The sequence below is a fragment of the Cheilinus undulatus genome, linkage group 16, assembly GCF_018320785.1.
Source record: "Cheilinus undulatus linkage group 16, ASM1832078v1, whole genome shotgun sequence".
Lineage (NCBI taxonomy): Eukaryota > Metazoa > Chordata > Actinopteri > Labriformes > Labridae > Cheilinus > Cheilinus undulatus.
The window spans coordinates 14,520,223-14,544,895 of record NC_054880.1 but is presented as its reverse complement, the minus strand read 5'-3'; the positions used below and the strand labels follow the sequence as shown (position 1 = coordinate 14,544,895).

At 38.3% G+C, this 24,673-nt stretch overlaps 1 protein-coding gene across 3 annotated transcripts; it reads right to left on the bottom strand.

Moving 5' to 3' along the window:
* Window positions 1-1,614: 1,614 nt before the first annotated feature.
* tfap2e (transcription factor AP-2 epsilon) lies at window positions 1,615-24,457 on the bottom strand. 3 transcript variants are annotated; one of them, XM_041809419.1, is made up of 8 exons: window positions 24,331-24,457; window positions 22,769-22,875; window positions 20,202-20,645; window positions 17,604-17,658; window positions 10,934-11,165; window positions 6,063-6,181; window positions 5,470-5,608; window positions 1,615-2,642 (listed from the first exon to the last, which is right to left on the bottom strand). In XM_041809419.1, the coding sequence occupies exons 2-8, from the start codon at window positions 22,805-22,807 to the stop codon at window positions 2,381-2,383; spliced, it is 1,290 nt and encodes a 429-aa protein (XP_041665353.1). In that variant the 5' UTR covers window positions 22,808-22,875; window positions 24,331-24,457; the 3' UTR covers window positions 1,615-2,380. The 3 variants fall into 3 exon arrangements, with proteins under 3 accessions (XP_041665353.1, XP_041665352.1, XP_041665354.1); XM_041809418.1 differs by lacking the exon at window positions 24,331-24,457 and having other exon boundaries at window positions 22,769-23,225; XM_041809420.1 differs by lacking the exons at window positions 22,769-22,875; window positions 24,331-24,457 and adding an exon at window positions 21,946-22,038.
* Between the last annotated feature and the right edge of the window lie 216 nt (window positions 24,458-24,673).

Sequence of the window (24,673 nt, the reverse complement as noted above, 5' to 3'; positions counted from 1 at the left end):
ATGATTTTTTTTTTTAAATAGATTTTTGTTGATTTATTCATTAAAAGTGGCAAAAGGCACTCTGGCTGCAGACCACCTCTCTCAGATGCCTGCTCTGAAGACCACTGCTGTCAGAACTGATTAGGGTTAGGACACCAAAAGTTAAAAGTAAAAGTAAAACATCTTTAGAAAATAAAAAGAACTAATAAAGTTTGTAATATTGAAGCAAAAGGCTCAAAGAAGCCTGTCTTCTATGAAAAGCTAAAGCTTACAAAGCCTAGTTAGCTTACCTTGCCAAAGCTAACATTGCTAAGGCTAAAATACCTACATAGCCGTGTAGCTAAGTTAGCTTTAGCTGCATTAGCTGTGCAAGCTAAAGCTGCCATTGCTAGAATGGCTTACATAGTAATACCTTATCTACTTAGCTAGCGTAGCTATGTTTGCTTTCACTTTGTGGCTAAAGCTAACAGAGCCATCCTTCATGTAACTACTTCTACATCTGTCACTCTGTCCTGATGATGGTGGTGTATAACAGTAGTGGTCTGCAAGAGGGGCCTCTGAGTGCTGCTGTCTGCAGTCAGACCCTTACCCCAGTCGTAAGGAATTCCATGTCTTCATTGCTCTGTGCTCTACTGTACTTTTTTAAGATTATTTTGGTTTTTTTTCCCTTTATTCTGACAGGACACCTGAAGACACAGGAAATCTGGCGAGAGAGAGTGGGGGGTAAACATGCACCAAACAGTGGTGAGATCAGGACTTACTCGAGCAACCAGAGTGTCGAGGACTACAGCCTCTGTTTGTGGGCACCTGCTCTACCAACTGAGCTAAACTGGTGCCCGCTACAGGTAGTGACAATCGTCATTGTTTGTTGCTTATCTGATGTTATATCTATATGATTCTAATTTCTGTTTTTATTGACTGTAAAAAGGTGTTTTAAATTTCAAAAGTTTCCATGTTGCTAGTAATAGCGAAGCATTATAAGCATATCTGATCTGACTGACAGGTGGGCATGTTGTAGTTGTTTGCCAGCAGGCTAAAGGCTGGCCTTAGCTCCTTTTTGTAGCTTGCGTCTAGTTTGACTGAATGTTTACATCTGGACGGCATTGCCAATATGGCAACCACCATCTCTGGGCTTCAAAAACTAATCAGTAATGCCACTGAGACTTCCTCCAAGTTTATACAGCTCCACTTAGGAAGTAGTTTTTAATGAGCTCAGCAGACATAAATTCAAACCTTTTCATTTTTAGACACTTGATTTGGACCTGAATTTAACTGAATTTAACACTTTTGGCTGTAGATTAAAGAAACGTTTTTGGGCTTCAAGATGCTCTGGCTGAATTTTTCAAAAGTTTCTGGCATGTCAAAAATCAGTGATTTCATTAAATAATCATTAAAATCTTAACAGATCAATTAATAAAATGTTCATTGCAGCCAAGAATGTGACATTCCTGTTAAAGTCACAGTCAAATTTCCCTCCTGGGAAACATAAAAAATGTAATACTGCTACAAAAGAAAAGGGAAAACATTTACAGTCAGAACAACTCTGAGCTTTTTAAATAAAATCAAGGTCCTTTATACCAAGATCAAAACATAAAAACACACTCATGAAACTCAACCAAATGGTTCTTATTTGTTTAATAATATATTACATTTATGCCGTAATACAATAATAATAACAACAATAATAACATTAATAATAAACATACACAGAAAGTACAAAATGATTTATTTTCTTAAGTTACCAACACGCAGCACTTCAAAAATTAAAGAAAAAAAAATCTTCCGTAGCTGCCTTTAACTCCTCCACTTCTCACTCACGGAGAACTCTATTTCCCATGACCACCAGGTAAGAAGAACTACAAATGGATGCTGTGCTCGTCCAATCAGGTGGAGTTAAAAATCTCCCAAAGTTCCAAAGGAGCAAAGAGCAGGTTTGTTGTCTCAGATATGGCTTATGACGATTTCCAGATGAGTTCAGTCCAAAAACTGTGTAAAAGAGAGCGTGACTGGTGGAAGCAGGGATTTCTAAAACACTGATAAAGGTGACATGTTTACCAAAATTTTAAAAATAAAGGTCAAAGTCAGGGGAAACAAAACTATACAGCCATATGTAGGAACTCATCCTGAAGAAATGTTTTGTAGATGCCATCATGACACAAACCAGCTACTGAGAAGAGAGGTCCATGCGTCATGTCGAGTGAGGTGGACACACATTACAGTACAGATATCATCATAAACCCCGCCTCCTCCACCAGAGGGGCCGCAAGGGTTTCTGGGAGGTAAAAGTTTTCATCCTGAGGGCAAAAGAAAAGAAAAAGAGAGGGTGGTACCAGTCAGTCTCTTCCCCTCTTTCCTCTTCTTTTCTGCCTCTCGTTCACTGACACAGCAGTTCATCCTCCGTCTATTTGCGGTGCTTCATCTCCTTCTCGTGGTGGCTCTTCCCCCCGCCCTCGCCCTTGTCCAGCATTTTGATCGCCTCCATCAAGTAGCTCTGGAAGGCAGAGAGCGCCGCGCAGATGGCGGGGGTGCCGAAGCCATGGGTGAGCAGGCTGAAGTGGGTGAGGCTGCTCTGGACACCAGGCTCCAGACACGGGGTGGGCCGACTGCCGCCCAGCGGAGAGCGGTCCTGGGACATGAGGTCCACAAACTCTTTGCAGATCTCCCTGAGAGGAAAAAAAAACCCCAAAAGATTTTAGAGAAAATGTATATTTAGTTGTTTTAAAAAGCATAAAAGATAATCCTTAAACTTGTTTTTACTGCTATTATTTTTGAAAATTTTACTTTTTAGCTTTTTATGCCTTTACTGGAGAAACTGGATGGTGGATAGAGTCAGAAACTGAGGACAGAGAAAGAGTTGAGAGGGGCATTTGGGAAAGGAACCACAGGCCAGATTTGAGCCCAGGCCACCCTCTTCAGGGACAACAGGGCACTCGGACCAAATAGAAACTACCAGCATCTCTTACAGCTTCTGTTAAACACTTTGTACAACTTTACCTTAGTGGGCCCTAATTACTTGGTAATTTTAAAGTACTAAGTGTAAATTACTGGTAATTTCTTGAGAATATGGTGGTAATTACCTAGTATTAAACTGGCATTTTAACAGTGACAACTCAGAAATATGGTAATATTAAGGAAGTATTTAACAACTAAAAATGTATTAATTATCAAGTAATTCCTTGCAATATTGTGGCAATTCTCTGGTAGTTAGGTAGTATTTAACCCGACCCTAAACCTAACCATCTAACCCCCATAATATTGTTGCAATTCACTGATAGTAAGGTGGCATTTTACCCTAACCCTAACCCTCATTATATTATGGTAATTCTCTGGTAGTTAGATTGTATTTTACTAAGTCATTTCTTAGAAATAAGGTGTTAATTTCTATACATGTTGCTTGCTAATTCCCTGGTTATTTCTTTATTTTAGCCCAGTAAATAAAAGCTAGTCTTACCTGTATAATCCTAAAGTAATTTTTAGGGTTAGGGAGAACTATGAGGAATAACTTAAAAATTAATACATTATTGATGGTAAATACTCCATTTGTATTACCATATTTCTGACTCATTACTTAGTAAAATGCAACCTTATTACTAAGTAATTATAACCTTATTCATGAGGAAATTACTACATGATTTCCACCTATTTTACTATAAAATAACCAGGTAATTAGGGCTCATGAAAATAAAGTGGTACCAACATTTTTAATCCACCCTTCCCAAAACCAGTGCACCTTTACATGGAAAAAAACATCTTTAAGGAACTGAAAGAAAACTTTTACACCCTATAAGAAGAGGCAAATCAGGTTTTACTAATTCCAAAAGTACACTGAAAGGAAACCCTGCATTGTAGGACATATTTTCACAGGGCACTTCTTCAGCTGAGAGCAGTTTAGTTGATTGTTGAGTACAATAATCTTAAAAAGGACATATTTTCCTAATTGGAGTAACATCAATGTTTTTAAACACTTTTCTGATTGTTCTCACCTTGATCTATGCTATATTAACTCTTTCCTTTTGGTTGTCTTCACTAAAACTGCACTCAAGGTTAAATTAAAAAAGGTTTTTTCATTTCTGTCATTTTTTCTTTTGAAAATTTTTGTCTAGTCGGCAACAACTCAAATACATTAGAGTCCAATTTCAGCCAATAAGAAAGTCCTTACATTTCAGTATTTGTTTAGTCAAGGCCTTTATTTTCTTTGAACTAATTTAATGAGCAAAATTGTAAAATTAATATCAATGTAAAACACTAAAATTAATGCACTATCAATACTTTAATAACTTTTAAATACACTGATTAAAACACTAACATACCTTATACACACAGAGGAGAAATATCATGGATTCTGAATGTCCAACAGTCCAGCACTATCATTTTAGTCCTGTTTCAGTCTTTGTGATGAAACCTAAACTTACTTTTTTCAGTTTTTTTTCTTCAAGATCCGTTTTTAGCTAATTTTAGCCCAGTCTTCCTCCTGGATAAACGTAGTCCACTAACAGTTTCAGTCATAGTTTTGGTCCATGAAAATATTAACACTGGGATTTAAGCACACAAACAAAGAAGGACACTTTTAACCGCTTTTCTCCCTCATTATATGAAATGTATCCATGTAATCAAAAAACTGGTTTACTATTTAGTAGATACACTGTATGGAGTGCCATTTTTATTTAATAGAGTCCACAATTCAAACATTTTGAGTAGCGGGCCTGGGGTCCCTGGAAAGCTTCATTGTTTTTTATGTTTACTTTACATTACAACAGCCAAAACATATTTTTAACCATCATTATTTCTATCAGGATCAGGCATTGATCTTGCCTGTTTGTATCAAACACTATTTGTCTTGAAAATCTCTTTAAAAAGTTTTCTGACAGTTTATCAATACACATTTTAAGTTAAATGATGCAGCAGAGGGGGTCCAAAATACGGTCACAACTAAAGCAACGTAAGACAAAATATCCTGATTACTAGGTTTGGTAAAAGCTCCAAGATTATCGGATTCTACACTTCCCATCATGCACCTTAATAGCATGATATTGCTAGAGCTTCCACATTTTTGGCTCAGTGCAAGGCTCAGGTTCTCTCATGTAATAATTTGTAGTCTTTAAGCCCATTGAAGTAGTATAAGGGATGTATCTTGGATTTTTAAAGACTTGACTTAACTCTTCAGAGCCAGAGGCTACACTTTAGAGCCGTAAAAACTCAAATCCTCCAGTCTGAATGATGTAATTTAGGGTGTTACGAGCGTAAGCGCGAGCATCTCAAAGGTATTAGTGGCTCTTTGTGATCCAAATTCAATCTTGATGCAGAAAGAGCTATTTTAACAAACATTTTCCAACTGTCATGATTTATTGTCATCATGACTTTTATATTTTATGTGTTTTACAATTTACAGATAGTTTGTAGCTTTTTCTGTCAGAATTGACTTCAAAATTGATTTTGACAAATAAAAACAGGCAGTATGTTAAACTGCAGATGTGGGGAGGAAACACTCACTTTGTGGCGAGCAGCATGCTGCGCCGTGTTGGGAGCTGGTCGGGCTCGCTCTGCCTGCACAGATACTCAGCTGTAGCTCTGGCTGGAAACTCTGTCTCACACACGTAACCAAAGTCCCGCGCCAGATGGACAGCCTCACCTGCAGGAGGAGGAGAAGGAGGAGGAGAGGAGTGAGAACGCATCCACTGAAACAAAGACAAACTCTCATAGTGCAATAATGAACAGCATGCTGCATTGGTTAGGCTTCAGTTTAGATTTAAATCAAATAATGAGCTGTAAAAACCCTTTTAATGGCACTTATTTGACCTCTGCGAGTGCTGGGGATCAGCTTGGGTCAAACTCTGCAGCCGTTTTTCTCACTTTCACCACTCAAACAGTTCACTGCTCTTTGGCTTTGTGTGACAGACGCACACCGGCTTTACAGACGGCCCCCCTGTGATAGTGTGTTGCCCAGCACGAATGCATCCACCCATGATCTCACGGTTTATTCATGTGTGCTCATGCAGGGATATTTCTATGTGAATATGTGTCTCTTTCTGTCAGCGTATATGCAGGTCACTGTTTGTATGTTTGTGTGAGCGTGCTCCTCCTACCCTCCACCAGAGATGTTAGCAGAGTGACGTTGGCGGCCTTGCGGCGCCCGGCGGGCAGGTTGAGGCCAATCTTCTCCAGACGCTCTCTCAGACAGCGGCCACCATTCTTTGACTTCGCCCTGAGGGGGACACAGAGATGGAGAGAGCAGTTTTTAGGAGATGCTCCTTCTGTGTGTGTGTCTTAGCTCTGTGTCTGTTTGTCTTTATGAGATTTGTCACGGTGTGTGCGTGTTTGTGTTTGTGTGTTAATGTAAGTGAATGTGAAGCTCAAATCTTCCTTCAGTCTGCTCCCTGTCAACACTGATAGCATCTTATATTTTTTGGTGTTTCCTGCTGTTGTTGCTTGACTTTCTTTTGCCTTCACTGGACCCTGTCTTTGTTCTTATACATCTAAACTTAAGGATATCTTCACAGGAATTTATATAGATCTTCTAAATTAGGGCATCAATGCATTAATCACAATGAGATTAAGGTCCATAATCTGCCACAGTGATGTAAATAAATCTAGCACTGCTCCTTAATGTCTCATTTCAGTTTAAAAACTCATAGACAATCAGTGGACAAGCCAAAAGTCTTTTTTTTAACCATCCCCTTATTTTCATTTCTCAATCCATAACAAGTTCCTTTTTTCTGTGGTTAAATTAATCTCATAATCTACCCAAAGTTCCTTACTTCTTTCAAAATAAAAGCAGGTCTGTATCCGAAGAGGAAGTCACTTGCTCTTAGTTAAAGACACTCCATAAACACAACCCACAACCAGGTTCCAAAGGTTTGTTCTGAGCTTGGTTAATTAATTCAGCTTATTTTTCTTCCTCAGCCTGGAATAACTTCCAGAGCACCCTACGCCTGAAAAATCTAGTCTCTCTGGATCATTTTGAAACTATGTCAAATGGACACTTACTAAATGTTCAGTTAAAACAAATTGTTTCTCGTGTTGTTTGTATTTTGATGTTCCTCTTGTTGTAACTGGTGTGATGTCTTGGCCTGGTCCCCTTCAAAAGAGAGATCTTTAATCTCAAGGGACTACCTGGTTAAATACAGGTTACATAAAATGAATAAATAAAAGTTTGCAATTGCACATTACTACCAAATCATGCAACACTAATATCAAACATTTCCCTTTGTTGCCACTTTTGTTTTCAATCCATAAACAAAAGTAGGTCTGTTTCTAAGTAGGAATTCAAGGAGATTAATCACGATGATGATCGAAATTTAGAGATTAATCACAATTGAAAATTTTAATTGGTCGGTAGCTTTGGTAGAGGACATATTCTGAGACTTCTTTTGTGATAAGTAGTGTCAAAAAACCTGCTGGAGGACATCCCTCTGTATAGTTCATTTTACTCTATTTTTGAGTTTCTGTTCTGTTAAGTTTTCCTAATATTTGATGATAACTTCTACTTTCTTAACATCTCAGCTTTTTAGGCTACCATCTCAGGATAACAAAGTGGGGTTTCCATAATGAATTTATTTCAGTTTTTCTTTCAAAATCTGAAGAAATTAAACAGCAATCACTGGTAATAAGAAGATATATCTTAAAATGGAGTGAGACATGTGAGTTAGCTCAGGCAGACAGCTCGAGCTGTGCTGAGCTTCATCCATGAGGGTGAAAGATACCATTTCAGCAAGTTCAACGTGTCAGTAAATCAGCAAGGAGTGATGAGGTTAAAACACAAACACTAGATGCAAGCTACTTTATTGCCGCTGCAATAAATGTTTAACCATAACAAACATGAGTAGTTGGACTGAAATGACATCAGAAATAAGATCTTGAGCAAACAACCGAAATGACTTCTTATCATGGGAAAACAAAACAACGTGTTCAGAAAAAGGCTGAACAATACGGAAAAAATGCCATTGCGATAGCTTTTCTTCCTGTTAATGATTTTTACACAACAGGAAGTTATTCCAAATAAAACAGCAAGTTTCTAAAGGGTTGAATATGAGCAATTTGCATATGAATCTTACAATCATCATTAAACTAGTCTGGACTTTAAGTCGGGCCTGCACAACATGAGAAAAATGCAATATAACAGACTTATTTTCAACACAGGAATAATTAAAAGTGGTAAATAAAAGTAAAGAATTTATACTCCAGAAACCTTACAAAATGAATCAAGCATTATTACCACTGAGATTTGATATTTGGTATTATAGTTGAAACAATTCTTGTTTTAGCTAATGCATATATCATTTGATGTTTTTTAGCTACTAAAATACTTTCTTCAAGCTAATCATTTGTCAAATCTTAACTTACTGGACTGTAAGTAACTCAAGATCCCAAACAGTTGCACAGAACTCAATTTCCACTCTGAAATGTAGAGCAGCAATGGGAAAACTCAAGTAAAGTCCTTCAAAATGATGGACAGTGATGTATTATTATCAGTGGAGCAGCTGTTTGTCTCTGCTGACGAAGGTTTGTAATATTTTCTACACTTCTCATCCTCTAATGACGTCCTTTTAAAGTATTTTAGCCCACAGACCAAATCATGAAGTTGTTCTTTTGCCCCGGGGCTGTGGTTCATTAAAACACATTGCTCCTCTTGTGATTTAGTCCCATGACCCATTTTGGGTCGTCAGCCGAGGCCTTATAGTAAAGTTAAAGAGCTTTGTTCTCAAATGCTTCGGGAAATAGAGGCCATAGTTCATAGCAAAGGATGTGTACACCAAAAGCTGCTGTCATGTGGTTTGGAGTGTCACATATCTAAAAATCAGATCATAATTCTTGTCAACAAATTCTATGCTCAAATAAAAAACATTATTGTGTCATCGTACTATTGTTACATTCATCAAAACTACTTTAAACAAAAAAAAAAAAATTAACTCACAAAGCTTTTGCAGCTGTTCTCTTGCTCCTGCAGTGTAATCTGACTGTTGTTCTCTCAAGACTGCATTTCCCACAAACCCTAAGATAATTATTCTCCATTTAACTCCATACACTACAGCTTAAAGTGTACAAATCTAATCTTTAGACTCTTTGCTCTGAAATATATCCAAAGATATCTAACTTCCGCCTTCGGTAGGGGCACGGCATGGTAGCGGCTACATCACATGTTTCGTTGCTCTGATTGGCCCGTAAAGATGTAACAGACAGAACATTCATCCTATCACCCTCCAAGGTTTTCAAACTCTCTGCCCTTTCCCAATGGCTGTCTATGAGTGGTTTACCAGATGGATGTGTGAAACACATCCATCTGGCGTGCCAGGTTATGTTCAGGCTGTTTGGAAAAAAAAACAAAATAGTTGCCACTTACATATAACTTTCAGAATGAGGTTTCATATGTATTAAACATGTATTAAACTCTAAATCTTTATTTACTCTAAGGTCTGTAAAATCTGTTGAACTAGAAGACATATGAACTGTTTTTTTAAACTATAATTCCAGCTCTATCCACTGTCCTATCTTTGTCCTAATAGAAAGTCTACGTTATGTTGTTTTTAATAGGAAAGGTAAAAGATAGAGAGAGATATAAAACATGTAAGGCTGTAGTAATTTTTGCTAACATTTGTAAGTTTGATTATATTTTTCATGACTTTGTAACGCATAATCATTATTTACTGCTCTGTGCTGCTCATTGTTTGTCATTAACTTTGTTAACTGTGCTGCTGCCTTAACCTTGCAAAGCTGATAGGCCAGATTCCATGTCTGTCATCAGGTGGGTCCATCATTTAAAGTTTCAAGCTGTCAGAGAATGACTGAACCAATCAGTAACATTTAAAAAGAATAAGACAGTACTATGGGTATGGAGTAATTGGACTGCAAGCTAGTAAACAATGGCTATCTGTGAAGAGATTAGTTCAGATGTAGCTATGGCGGCAGTTTTATCAGAACTGGACAAGAGCAAAGAACCACACTGAAAGCTTTTCTTGGTGGAGAAGATGAGTTTACTCTTCTCCTGGCTGGCTTTGGGATGAGTTTGATTTACCAACTAACTCCTGACAGAGAACAAAGACAACAATTGCCTGCTGAGCTCATGTTATGTAGTTTACTCCCCATCACAGGAGGATAAACTCTCATCCCTCAAGCCATTTACACAACTAAATTTTAAAACTGAACAAACATAAAGCACTTAATTTCCACTACAGATGTCTGGAGATGTCTTTTAATGATGGTTTTGCCTTCAGTTGTCCTTTAATGTATTTTGAATTTCAGTCTTGTGTCTGAGTTTGATTGTGTTTCTCATGTTTCATGTTTTTTGCCTGCCTGCAAAGCAAATTTAACTTAGGGGACAACAAAGTTGAAGTCATATGTTTTGTGGCTCTGATTGGCCTGTAATGACTGTGTCTGACAGAACCTATCTGGTGTCGGTTTGCTGCAGCCTGTCTTGGCCATGATTCTCTTGAAAAAGAACTTTTTCATCTTAACAGGTTTTTCTTAGTTAAATTAAATTTGAAATTAAATCAGAGAAAACAACGCAATTTATTCCCTAACTTAAATGGACATAATCCTCTCAAGAAAAGTGTCAATTTGTGTCATATTAGTGAATAAACTGACAACTGAAAGATGGTGGATGTTTTACTCTGACCTCAGACATAATGTCTGAAAAAGAGATCTTTGATCTCAGTAGGACTTACCTGGCTAAATAAAGGTTAAATAAATAAAAATGTCTCAATTTGCAAACAACTCAGAAGTTCATGTGACACATGCACAAAACTCCTGAAAGTTTCCTTATTTTTTTCCTAAGCTTTTTCCAGCTAGCCCTCTAGTAAAATGTGTGTATAACTCAAGGTGAGATCAAGGTTCCCTCTCCGTCTTGTTCCTGATATGTTTGAAAAAGCAGTGCAGGAAATGTCAAGGTCAGGCTGTCCTGAAATTTTCTAGGAATGCATGTGTGAATACGGGATATAACTACATAGCATGCTCCTCTCACCTGCGGAGGACTCCACCCAGCAGAGAAGCGTTGAGGCACTCAGGTGGGGAGAGGCGTCGCTGCACCTCACCGACTGTCACTTTGTACTTGGAGGTGGAGCTGAGCAGCGAGAGGCGACCCGGGACCGAACAGAAGACCTCGGCTGGGTTTGACACGCTTCCCATCCCGATGCCCTCCTTACCAATGGACAGGGCGGACAGGGACGAGCCGTTCAGCTTGGAAGGAATGGGAACTGACGTGAAAATAGAGGGAAAAGAAGAAAAAGCCGTTAACAATCAAACTTTACGAACTTTTTCCTTTTTAGTCTTTAATGAATGTAGTCAGGGTGGAAAACTTGCAACAAAAAAATCAACGAAATCAATATGCAAGTGAAAAAAAGATGAAGCGTAAATAAAACTCATGACTCCAAACATATGTTTTGTGCAGTGACAGTGTTGTTGTGTGAATGAACGTGTGACAGCACTACTCCTCCTCCTGATTAATCTATTCAGTGTAATGTTCTCTCCCCCGCATCGACAGCTCTAATTCAGGAGTGCAGCTTGTTGATCCTGTTGTTTAAACTGCAGGTGGTTACATTTTAGCTGCGCATTCTTAAATAGCCTCGGTTCACACCTCGACGAGCTTGGTTCACAGTCACTTTTCTGCACGGTGGTGAACTCTTCAGACTCCGATCAGTTGGATTGTTTAAGGGAGAGGAGGCTCAAAGATAATCAGCTGAGCACAATTAAAAGTTTGAAATTTGGGAGGAATGAGGCCTTTAAAGGGTTTTTTTCTCTCAGACTTGGTGATTGTCCACCTTTGCTGTTGAAGCAATGACAGCTTGGGTCTTATTTTCCCTTTAGAATAAATCTTAAAGTAGTGAGTTGGGATGCTAGTTAGGATCTTTTTTTTTATCAGTTTCGATGCTGATTTCTATCTTGGTAAACTGATCTTTGTTTGGTCTCTATGGTCCATAGGTAAAATTTTATCAGCTGATGGCTCAAATGTAATCTTTTATTACAACCCTAAGATATGCAGCTTGCTGTCACAATGAGGTAAAGAAATGGGGAAAAATATCACATTTTAGAGAAGGTCAATTTTTCTTTGAAGTTGACCTTAATCTATTATCAAAATATTTTCTGATCAAAACTATAATTGAAAAAAAAAGTATGTATTGTTGTAACCAGTGGCGGATGTGGTGATTTTGAGGCCCTAGGTGAACACAAACGTGAGGCCCTCTACAGCCATTGTCATACCCCCTTTTAAATTAATATTCATCAAAGAAATTCCTACTTGTAACTCAATGTAAAACCAACCAAAAATGACTGTTTTGTACAAGAAATGTCCATTTGGAGACTCTAAATGGACATTTGGTAACCAAATGACAGCATAGCTGTGTAATACTAAGTCTCTAAGTTAATACAACAAATGATAAAATACTTAAAGAAAAAAATTTTGTTCTATTTTGATTGTTTTTCCCTACTTTTGGTCATGTGTAGCACCCAAAATCTCTCACAAAGTGGCCCAAAAATATTTATTTGTTAATATATTTGTGTAATATTTATCATATAATATCTAGTTAAATAACAGTGACACCAAATGATTTGTTTTTGGCATTTTTCCAATGAAAAAGTTTCAAAAGATTTCACAGTTCACACAAATATTCAAATTTAATTAACTAAATATCTAATGCTACCTTAACATGACCATAGTTATTTCATATTTAGTGCCTTTACAAGTGTGTTAACACCTTCATATTTTAAAAGGCTAAAATATAGGCAGGTGCAGGAGAAAGGGAACATTTAGTTATGGCTCTTAGTAGTTCAGGGTTCTGGGGAAATGCGTACCTTCCCCGTATGGTAAAGTCTGCCAGTGGTCTAATATTTAGTCATGATTTATGTTGGGACTTTCTTCCTGTTGTGTCTTCTCTTTAAATGGTAATGCATATAAATAACACCAGCTTTGGGATCTTTAGATCATCCTTAGATCATCCTGTAATTATTTTAGCCAAACTGAGACGACTGGAAGGAATCATCTCAGTCTGTTTTAGAGGCATTAAGGTATAGAGCGGGGACAAAAAATCCACCCTGTTGCTCTTTAAAACAGCCTTTAATTTCAGCTCCAGAGTCATCTATATAGTTTCTCAGTAATGGTTTCTCAACTGAAATGCCAATATTTACAGACACTCTTGTGCAGGTGGTTTTACCTTCGGCAAAGGTAGGCAACTGCCTGGGGCCTCAAGATAAAGTCATTATAGGTGTGAGGTATATGTCTAAAATCACTAACAAAGGGCCAAAGGGGAATCTAAAGCATCCAAATAGATTCTGGTTATCCAAAAGAAATCCCTGGGGAGTCCAAACAGCAAGGTCCAACCCCCTCAAAGAGCCCCATAGTCTTCACATCAAGAAAATATAGTCATTACATTGAAACAATGAATTGGTGGATTACTGCTTGGTCAAATGGCATTCAATAAATAGGCTTGTGATTTATGCATTTCTTTTTGTCAGATTTGTTTTCAAAAGTATAAGTAATCTTGCCCTTCAAACCCTGTCCAGATATGCTCAGAATGGTGATAGGAGAGTAACAAGAGAAAAATTCAACTGGAAACTGTAATACAAAGCATCATAGATCTACATTTGGAAAGTCAGCTTTCTTTATGAAAAGCTTTCAACTCTGGATTTACAAAAATAAAATTAACAGATTTGAAATCCTTTACAATAAAGATTAAGTGATGGCTAAAAGAGAGTCAGAGCTATACTCATCTATAGGTTGTTTAAAGCTCCAGTTCGTACTGGTTTATAGAATTTATGTGTATATTGTTGTATTGTGCTACATGTGTCTACAGTATATTTATACTCTAAAACATTGTGCTGGTCTATGCCAGGGGATTCCAAACTTTTCAGCTGGGGACCCCCAAAATAAGAGTGCCAGGAGTTTTTGCACACAGTATTTATATTTAAGCACAAATCTCACTTATTAACTATGTTTTATTTCAAATTGAACTAATTTTAAGATTTTTTACAATAATAGATAAAAATACCACTTTAAATCATTTGAAATTTTTATATTTTCTGGAGAGCATCCCCCTGAGTGTCTCATGATCACAACTTTGGGAACTGCTGGTTTATGCTACTGAATGTTGTACATTTTTGATACACTGCGCTTACTCAAAAGCCCAACAAGGGACAAAAACTGGAAATTAGCAACAGCTCTAAACTCATTGCGCATCACGCACTGAAACAGTGTTATGGAAATAAATTAAAATATTCTTTCTAACAATTTGTAGCACAAAAGTGTAAATTACACCAACAGTGATCACATATATTTCTTATTTTTAGATGTCACACCTGGTCTACAGACTTGTTAAAATATGCTGTGGTGAGATTAAGTCATAATGCTCTTCTAAGAGCTTATGAGCTACCATTGTTTTGATATGTGCTAAAGTTTTTTGTTACCAGAAAAAAAATGCTTAAAACATTTTGTTTACTCAGGATAACTGCCTTTAGCTAAATGAGGAAGGGCCTCATATTGGCCTCTGCCTGGGGCCTTCAAATTATTGAAACTACACCTGCACCTATGCTTAAGATCTTAATCCTAAACTAAAGCAGTGGGCGACATTTTTTTGGTTAAAAAAAAAAAAAGACTTTCTGTAGAAACGGGTCACAAACAGTTCGGGTTAGATGAAACACTTGTTGCAGATAAAAACGTTTGTGTGTTCAGTGGAGTTAATGCTGAAACTATGTTTTCAAAAAAATTTGCTTTTCTGTATTTTTTCATGCCATTTTTTAGCTGCAACCATCACAGAGCAAAGTGTCATAAACCTCCTTAATAACTGGTGCTGGATTAGAATCGGACACCAAGACTGTTCAAGAAAAATCTGCCAGTCTTTCATGGGTAAAAAGGAATTGAGAATGGGAACTACATGCAACAAAGATCCCTCCTAAAAAATAATTATTTCATTGCTTTTAAGGAAGAACTAGACCTACTCAGTCTAATAGCTTGTTTTATGGTGAATAAGTGTTGCATGTGTACATAATGATGCAACATGTGTTTAATTTCATGAAAATGTGTTTCTTTTTTCTCTTTTTTTCTCCATCTATATTTTAAATTAAAGCCTGTATATCTGTACACTGTGATCCCGGCTCCCACCTGTCTCTATGGGTGATCAGTGGCTTCTTTCAGGACGCCCTGCTGTGCCGCACAGATCCCCTGAAGTGAAAAAATCTCTCAAAATCCCCTCATTCACAAGCAAGCGTGATGAGGCAGCCACCGAGGCCACAGAGCAAGCAGAGTCTCTCTCTCCTCTTTGTCGTCTCTCTGCCCCTCCTTCTCTCCTTCTCTTATCTTCTTCCTCGACTCTCTCTCGTTCCTCTCTCTCTTTATCTCCCCCTGTCCTTGTCTCTCTCCCCCCCCCCATGTTCTGCTTCGTTCTGTTCTCCCTGTTGGGTTTTCGTATTCATGAGGCCTTTAGGTTTGCTCTGCTATCTGCTGTAAGAGCTCGCAGGGGAGAGTCTCGCTGCGGTAATGGATCAATTCAGAGCGTTTGGCAAACAAGTGGAATCGCTGTCACTTCATCCAATGACTGCTGGTCTGCAGCAGCATCACTGAACCGAGCAAGGAAATAACGGGACAAGCATCCTTGTCTTCTTTGGGTATCAGATTTAGGGAAATACTGCACATCCAGACAAGACAGAGAAGGATTTTAATCACTGAATTTTGTTGTTTAATAAATTAGTTATTTGGCAAGAAAACGGCATAAAATGTCAATACGGTTTCCCAACAACCAAGGTAATTATGTTGCACTGATAAAGGCTGCATGATTATGGCAAAAAAACATAATCACAATTATTTTTTTGGTGTTGGTAATAATTAAACATTAATTTAAAACATCTAAATCACACGCACTGATTAAACTTTAACACTTTTAACACATTGAAAGCAAGTTATAAAGAATATAAATGGGTAAAAAAAACAAAAAAAAATGTTATGGTAAATATTAAATAGAAAAAGCAAACACTGAAACATTCACCGCATGACAAAACCTATGGACAAAATAAGCATAACATGGCATGCACTATCCAGCATTACCCAGCACTTGCGTGGAGGTTCTGGCTGAATTTAGGAGTGCAGATCAATGAAATATGTGGAATAAAGGGGGAAAATGCATTCAAAATTAGGATTTATGTTAAGCTTAAGAAATAATTTGGAGTGTTCCATTCAGGCCTTTAGGGGTGCTTAGCTCCTCATCAAATTCTTGCATGCAGAGCTCCTTGCAAGTGCGCAATCCTCTTGCTAAACTATTATTTTATGAAAAACAACACTTATTTTCTAACCACCTTGCCACAAGTATTGAAGAGCCACATTTAAACCCCATTATATCAACATTTTGAATGCAGGACTTGTCAAATTGTATATTTAGTGTTCTATCACTACTTTCTCCACTGTAAGTTACGTTACCTTAAACAATAATCAATTACACATGTCTACTGAGTTAAAGGGCCTTAAATAAAATATTTAACCAGATAACGTACATTTTGCATAATTCACGTCTGAGTTTTTCTGATACTATTATGCAAGCAATTAAAAATAAGGGACTAAAGGTAAAAGCAAGATATTTGCAAAAAATTTAGTCCAATCAGCTCTGGTTCTAGCCATTTTGGGAGTGCGTAGATTAAATTTAGGGGTGCTCCGGCACTTCTAAAAAGAGTCTAAAATAGTCTATGTAACAGAAAGGGGGGAAAAACAATTTTTGCTTATTTCTTCAAGCATTTTTAAAGAAAATATGCAGATCAACTTTCAAAAGGAGACACAAAGCCTCCCGTATGTCACGTTGATATTCTCCCTGCAGTACCCCATTCACTTTTTATTCTTTTAGATCACTCCTCTGTGATTTCTTTGGGGGAAAAAAGCCCCCGATCATGAAAGGCAATTCTCTAAAGCACCCATATGTTCAAGCAGTACTCTTGTCAGCAGAATTGCTGGTCATTTTTTGTCATTTTAAGGACATAATATGAGTCAATTTCATCTTGTCTTCAAACATCTGCTATTATGTCCTTGTAGCTACACACACCCAAACAGACTGCCCATCAAGTTTTTTTTCTACCCCTTGTGATGTCTTTTCACATCAGTATCTCACTCCAACACCAACAAATCCAACTTGAATTTCCTAATCGTGCCCCTGTGTCTCCCGCAGACTCCGAGTCGGTAATATTAGAGTGATCGTACTCTGCAAAATTTCCCCACAACTCCTCTTTTATCACGTTCCCCTCCCTTTTCTTCTCTGCCCCACTTCTCTCTCCTCTTCTTCGCTCTAATCCCCCCCCCACCCACCCCCCACACACACTCTCATATGACCATGAACAGTTCATTAAGAATGTGTGCCTTTGGGGTGAAGTCTGCAGCTGAGTATTAGAGGACTTCTTGACTTCAAATGAAATAGCAAAACAGAATTATTTATAGTGTGTGTGTGTGTGTGAGAGAGAGAGAGAGAGAGAGAGAGAGAGAGAGAGAGAGAGAGAGAGAGAGAGAGAGAGAGAGAGACTGGTGTTGGAGGGCCCCTAAACACAAAACCCCCTTCAGCATGTATAGCACAATTATATAGGTGCACACTTAGACACAAATGCACACCAACACTCTCTCTCTCTCTCTCATGCACACACCTGTACACACACACAGCTCTCCCACCTCTTACCTTTTTTAATGACAGAGTGGTCGAGGATGCCCAAGGCTGATCCTTCCTCCATTCCCTGTGTCAGACAGACAGACAGTCACTATCATTTATCCACCGGCCTCAAACACACACTAAGGTGTATATACACACATATATACACACTAATATATACACACACTGATTTTTCGCTCTCAGGCCAAAGCAAGATGGAAGGTCTTGCGTTAGCTCTTCCCTGAGCACATAAAAAACACTCCCGGTGTAAGGCAAAGAATAAGATCTTGCTTTTAGTCTATTTAATGGCATTGTGCAAAAAGGAAACCAGACTATAAATTAAAGAATGTTAAATAAAGCCTATTAGACTGTTTATTTCTCTTTTTTTTTCTTTTTTTTTTTTTTACAAAACTAATAAGACATGCTTCTTTTTTAAGGATTTATCTTCACATTTCTTTGAATTCAGAAACTAAAGGATCCCACTCATTCACTTAATTATTGTTGTACAAAATAATTTGAGACTTTGTTGTTTTAAGTAGAATCAACATACTTAATTCTGTGTATCAGTGTCAATTTTGCCAGCTATTTCTAATTGTAGCCTTAGTCTTCAGGGTAAAAAGTTTTTGTTTTTTGTCACATTTTAGTCATTTCTACACCTTATAGTTTAAAGTCTAGTCTTAGTCAACAAAAACTAAAAGACGGTCCAGTTTTAGTCTAAACAAAGTGATTTTAGTTATCAATTAGCTTTAGATATGATGTTTTTTGGCAGATTTGGTCACAATGGAGAAATACTATGGATTTTGAATGTCCAGTGAAACTAAATTGCCTTTTAGTCTCGTTTGATGAAAATTAAACCTACTTTAAGTCAGACGTTTATGACCAAAGACCTATTTTAGCTAGTCGTCGTCTCCCCTTACTTATGGGAAAAAAATGTAACATTTTTAGTCATAGTTTTAGTCGACAAAATTAACCTTAGTGTGTATAAACATTCTGTAGCAAGATTTTTTTTGTTTGTTCCTAACTATTTTAATCAACAATAACACTGCAATAAATTAGCATCTCTGCTAAAAGTACAACTAGCTTAAATTAAATTAACACAGGTTCGTTTAAAATTGTCGAAATTATCCACTGGGTGTTAATTTCGATGTTTTGCAAAGAAATAAATGTATCCCACCGGCTTTACAAGAAAAAACTTAGCGTTTTAGTCACAGCAGGCGAATTTAGGAGTATTTGAAAAAGCGAATTGGATTAAAAAAAATTAAAAACGGCCACCGTAGCCCTCAAATTAAAATAATAAACGGGCGCTTTTAACGTTTTATTTGATCTTTTCATTCTCTGCGGATAAACCAGAACTATTATAAAGCAGCAGAATGATCCTCGGATGTGTCTTTGTGCTGAGTTTAAACGAGGCTTCAAACGCGGAGGATATAATCCATTAATCACATAAAGGTCGTCGTCATGTGGGAGCGTTTAGCACAAACATGCCTCGCGCTGACTCCTCGCCTCGCGCGCCTCTCAAACGTTTCTTTTCTATTAATGACCGTAAACATCAATTGGTCTCGGTGTTTCTTTTTTTTTTTCTTTTTTTTTTTCAAACTGCAGGAGGCAACAAACAGCGTCTGCAGCTGCACCTGCTGCAGGGAGCTGACTGCTCAATAAAGCCCACAAACTATTCTTCTCCTCACAATAATAAAACTAAAAAAACTGCAGAAGGCGAGTACAAACACTTTGTTAGCGAGAAAACACAGCAGGGCTGCCAGCAGAGGAAGAGGAAGGACAAATGGCGACATTTTAAAATGGAAACTGCATCTTAAAAAGAAGAACGATGTTTAATACATTTGTATAGCATTAAAAAAATCATAAAACACCCTTTGGCCTGAATACGACTACATTAACATTCATTTCCCTCCAAACATATAGAGGTTAAAAAGAAATCTTAAAACGGCATTGTGTCGAAAATAACGTTGTAACAGTTCAAACAAGACCAAACAGGAAATAGTTCTTGTTTTTATATTTTCAGTCTTATTTCTAAACGAATCTTAAGAGTGAAAAAAGAAGAATTTATACATTAATGCAGAAATTTTCATTTCAGAAATACAAATATATATTTCTTAGAATTATTACGTACTGTTCATGAAGGCCTTAATATCAAAGCCTGCAGATTACAACGGACGATAGCTTTATTTTAAAGACGCCAAAAGCAAACGTGTGTTTATGGGGAAACCTGGATAAAATGGGTGACAGGTATAGACATTTCTACCATCATAATAAAAGTTTTAAAAGCCCAATTTCAAATAAAAATGACTTATAAATGCAGTATTTTTAATCAAAAGTGATTATTAAATTCAATGTGGAACACCTCTTCATTTCTTTAAGGAAAGAAGGAAACGAATGACAAATTGCCCCCAGGCCTTGTTGCAAACATCCTTGTAGAATAATTTTCTACTTATTTCATTGATTAATGTTGCTTTTTTAAAAAGGGAACTTGAATAATACGAGAACACAGGAGGCCAAGAGGGGATTTTGTTCAGGTTTTTACACACCAGATGACTTTTACGCACGCTGTCTTTCCAGTGCGCAGAGCAAAAAAAACAACGAAATCTGACATCAAGAAACATGAGTAGTCACCTGCAGATCCTCCAGGCCGTGATGTCCCAGGTGCATCCCGAGAGGACCGTCCCCGAGCGCGGCCGCACCTTCCCCGAGACCGTGCAGCAGCCGAGGGACAGCTGGGTACTCCCGCCGGGGGTCGAGGCTCAGAGCCCGGTGCGACTGAGACAGGAGCCCCCCCTCTTCGGAGCGCGACCTCTGCGAGTGCCATGCCGCCTGCTGATGCTGATGGATGGAGTTGATGGAGGGGTAGGGGTCTGACAGGTGGGAATAAGCTGAGTCCTGGCTCTGGGAGTATGGCAGGGAAGACTGGGGGTAAGGGGGAGGGAAGTATGGAGGCTGGAAGTCAGAAGCCGGAGTGTGGCAGAGCGGGGGAGCGGAGGAGTAGGCGGCCTGGTTCAGGGAGGAGAGCTGGGAGAGGCGCCCACTCGGCGAAGAGCCGCTTAGTCCGTCTGCGCGGTCCTGAAGGGGAAAAGGTTTACTTTATATCACATATTTGTCCACAAAATACAAAACAGCAATTCTGCTTCAGCTTGACTCCAAAAGTTTTCACCCTCTGGATTTGAATTAATTTTGAAAAATTAAGCATAAAATCGCAAGAGTTGTATTTAAAAGGTGACAAAAGTCATAAAAGCGCGCGATTAAGTGAACTATAATACTTTGGATGTGCCAAAAACAACCAAAACCTAAAACTAAGTCTATTTCCATTTTTATGAAATGTTTAGAAATAGCAGCTTGGCTTGAAGTGATGCGCACTGGCAGAAGACGCCCTTGGCACAGCTGCTGAACAGTGTCAGAAAGGTCACGGCCACCAAAGAGCTGCACAAAGCGGAGGGACAGGTATAACACAACACAGCAGCAACGACTACACGCTGCTGCTGGAGGAAGACAAGGGGAGTGCATCTTTAAATAATTTGTCAAGGTGTCAACAAACCCGCAACTTAAATTTGGAGAAGAAAAGCTTCACTGAGGCTGAAAAGGCGAAGAAATTCGATTTGGACTTTACGAGTTTAACCCCTCTTGTAAAAGAGATCCCATGTAGTCCACTAGCCTACATTTCAGGTCACACACATCCTGGTTCAATTGGATTTTTGCAAAAGCTGGGTCAGGAGGATCAATGTTGTTGTGGTGGAACAATGTCCATTATGTGCCAGTCACAGAGGCCAGACGCGCACATCCTCAACCAGCATATATGACCTCTCTGTGCCGCATGTGTGTTGTCATTTCCCTCTAACAAAGTTTTAAATTAGTGCTTTAAAACGCACAACATCTCCTCCTTATTCTGTCTCGGCATGTCACACTTTGTGCGACGAGTGGACACTTCACTGTCAGCCGGTCTCACGCGCTTTGACACTACACAGACAAAGAGCGTCTCCGCGGACAGATGCACCGCGACATAGCTTTCAACCCAGTGTCAAAACGGCTCATTCAGATACATGGACACTCAGGATTCTACAGGAGAGCGTCAAACAAGCGTAAGAAATGCATTCAATTACCAGACCAATAAAGCCCGTTCGTGATTTTTATTCTGTAAGCTGACAGTTTGTTTTAAAATGGCACAAACTGCTTGAATCTTAAGCCGCTTTAAACTCTAAATGAGCTGTGTTTAAGAGATAATTGCACATTTTACGCATGGTGTTTCCAGTGTCATCCCCTGACACTCGGCCAAAAAAAAAAATCTCCTCTTTCAGATAAATTTACATTAAAGCAAGCAAACATCAGCTATCCAAAAACGGACAAAACAAGTCTTTGTCTAACTCACCATAGCCGAATAGGTGTGGATTAACATCTGGACCTCTCTGGATTCCCCCAAATTTAAAAACTAAGCAGCACGCGCAGGTCTCCAACGACTGACAGATGTCACCAAAGATGTAATCCAGGCTGTTTTACCGCTCCATGAAACTCAAACGTGTTATTTACTCTCCTCTTTATCTCTCTGATTCACGGAGATCTTTACGCACAGATGAAAAGCTGCTGCCAGATACACACACGCGCGCACAACACACAAGGAGTCCTCGAGTCTCTCCATGAGCGCACTACTTATAGGTTTTGCGCGCGCCCGGCAGAATGAGGAGGGGAGGGGTCGACAGGGTCCACTTCTCTTAAAGAGATATATTCATTCAATTACAGACAGTTAACTCTGCCTCTATACGTACTTTGACATTTATTGCTGTTTTACTTGGAAAATGGCACAGATTTTCCCTTGGATTTTACGCACAGACTTGGACTTTGAGTTATTATTTCTTGGCATTTTTTACATAAGAACCTACTTTTAAATGTCACACCCAAACATGAAATTTCGATATTTTACGCACGGGCCACTTTTTACGCAAAGATGTTATGGTACGTAAAAACGAAGAGTTTGTTTTTATAACTTCAGATATCATGTGTTTCTCCAAACATTTTTCAACATCATGCGTAAAAATTAAAGTGCTACTTTTTCTTGATCTAGTTTCTCCTAAAGAGAACCCAACATGCACTCAATGTGCAACTTTTTACGCATAAAGAGCCATAAAAGTAATCTGAAAGCGCTACTTAAATATAGAAAAATAACGTTAAGGTGTTTTTTTTTTTGTAATTTTTACCTGCAAACCTTCAGTCTTGGTCCGTGATTTCCAGAGCATGGTGGCGCTGCTGATAGAGGCTCCCACTTTCAGTGTCAGGCTGCAGCTGAGGGGGTTAATGTGGCGCGCTGGATGGAGAGGAGAGGGGTTGAAGGTACAGAGAGGAGTGCGTTAGTTTGAGAGACGATGCAGGAGTTTGTATGGATGGGTAATGTGAAGGGGGTGGGGGGTGAGAAGAAAAAAAGAGGGCGGGAGGTGACAGGAGTCGCGGATGGGGTGGCTGGAAAGTTTTCAAGGCTGGTGCACGCACTGATGGAGCAGGGGGGGATAAACGGTTGTCTCGTGGTTGAAACTAAGCAAAGAAATAAGATATTATCACTTTAAATGAACACTGAACATTTTTACAAATCAGTACGAACATATTCCATATTACAAAAACACATTTTTAAACATCAAAACATTGAACTGGGATATGTCACAGAAGCCTTTACAGCTTATGGTTGTTCTGAGATCCATGTATTTCCAACTGAAAACAGGACCAATCTATGGCTCCTCTATTCCTTCCTCTTCTACTTAAACTCCCATTTATGTACAAAATGATACAACAAAGTCTTTGTCTTAAATTAAAGAGAGAACAGAAAATTAAGAGGTATGGAAGCCACTCTAAAGTTTTGGATTCCGATCATTTACGCACTAAAGTTTATCACTTACCAAGAACTTCAGTGCATAGTGGAAGCAATCAAGGCTCAGTGCGCCATCTTGTGATGGTTAAGTGAAACAACAAGATTATTATTAAAAACGGTCATGAAAACCCTCAGGTTCTGAAAATATTTTAATCAGAGATTAAAGAAAGATTTGGCACAGACTGAGGATCTCTCTGCGTCTGATTTTGCGAGAGTTCATGTAGATTCAGATATTTCAGTTAATTCCTTATAAGACTGCTCACAAACAAACAGCCTTTGTCAAAGCTGTGGTGGCCAAAAACAGTCTTTGTTTCAATGGGTTGTTTTCTTTTACTTGTTTTGCTTTCCTTTCATAATCTGATTTTGTGGTCTTTAGTCGTTTGAAAAGTGCTATTTGCACTAAATATTTCATGTTTATATTTAGAACAGTATTCTTCCATTTAAAGGGAGCAAAAATCAAACAAAAAAACACTAGAACTACATTTTTTTGCAAGATCCGAGTCTGCAGAGATCCCCTCAGTAGGGAGGTTCAGGAGGGAGAGGATCTGTTGAGTCTTGAAAATGTGAATCATTAACATTAAATTGACCATAGACCAAAAAAAAATGATGGAAATGAACATATTTGATTCTCACCAACCTGTAAGAAAAGCAAAAAGCTGACTTAAAACATATGGACACCAGTTTCATTGTTATCTAATTTCAGTGATCTCTCATTAAAAATAGTCTGAAAGAATTAAAACACTTTACTGGCTTGGCATAAGGCTGGCATTAAATAATGTCTTATTAAGGTTGAATAGTACAATTTGTTCTATTTGTCCGTGACAAAAAAATTTACAGTTTTCTTGTGAGCTTGACTGATTTCTTATCCTCATAAAACAAACAGAAACAGGCTTAACTTACCTCATCACGTTGGATAATGGTAGTAGGGAATATTACAGTCTGGTCTGTTTTCTTGGTCTTTGGTTCCCAACCTGGGACCCCCAGGGCAGGACCAAGATCTCAGGGGAGGATGCGCTGAGGTTGTCAAAGTTAGATCTACACATATGGAGTTGAGAAGTTTATTCAAAGGTTTTTAGGTAAGAATAACGTGTAGACTTATTTCATTTGGGTTTTGTCATTGAAACAGTTAAAATTTATGTTGATTTTTGACTGCATGGCATCTTTTTTGTCTTTAGTGCTGCATCAGCATTTATTAAATACAGAATGGGGGCCTCAGCGGAATAAGGTTGGGAACCACTGTTCT

Coding starts and splice junctions, on each gene's coding strand:
- tfap2e (XM_041809419.1), bottom strand. CDS start 22,807: ATGCTCTGGAAATCACGGACCAAGACTGAAGGTTTGCAG. Junction 17,659..20,201: donor ACGGCCTGGAGGATCTGCAG/GTGACTACTCAT, acceptor TGTCTGACACAG/GGAATGGAGGAAGGATCAGC. Junction 5,609..6,062: donor GCTAACATCTCTGGTGGAGG/GTAGGAGGAGCA, acceptor CTCCTCCTGCAG/GTGAGGCTGTCCATCTGGCG.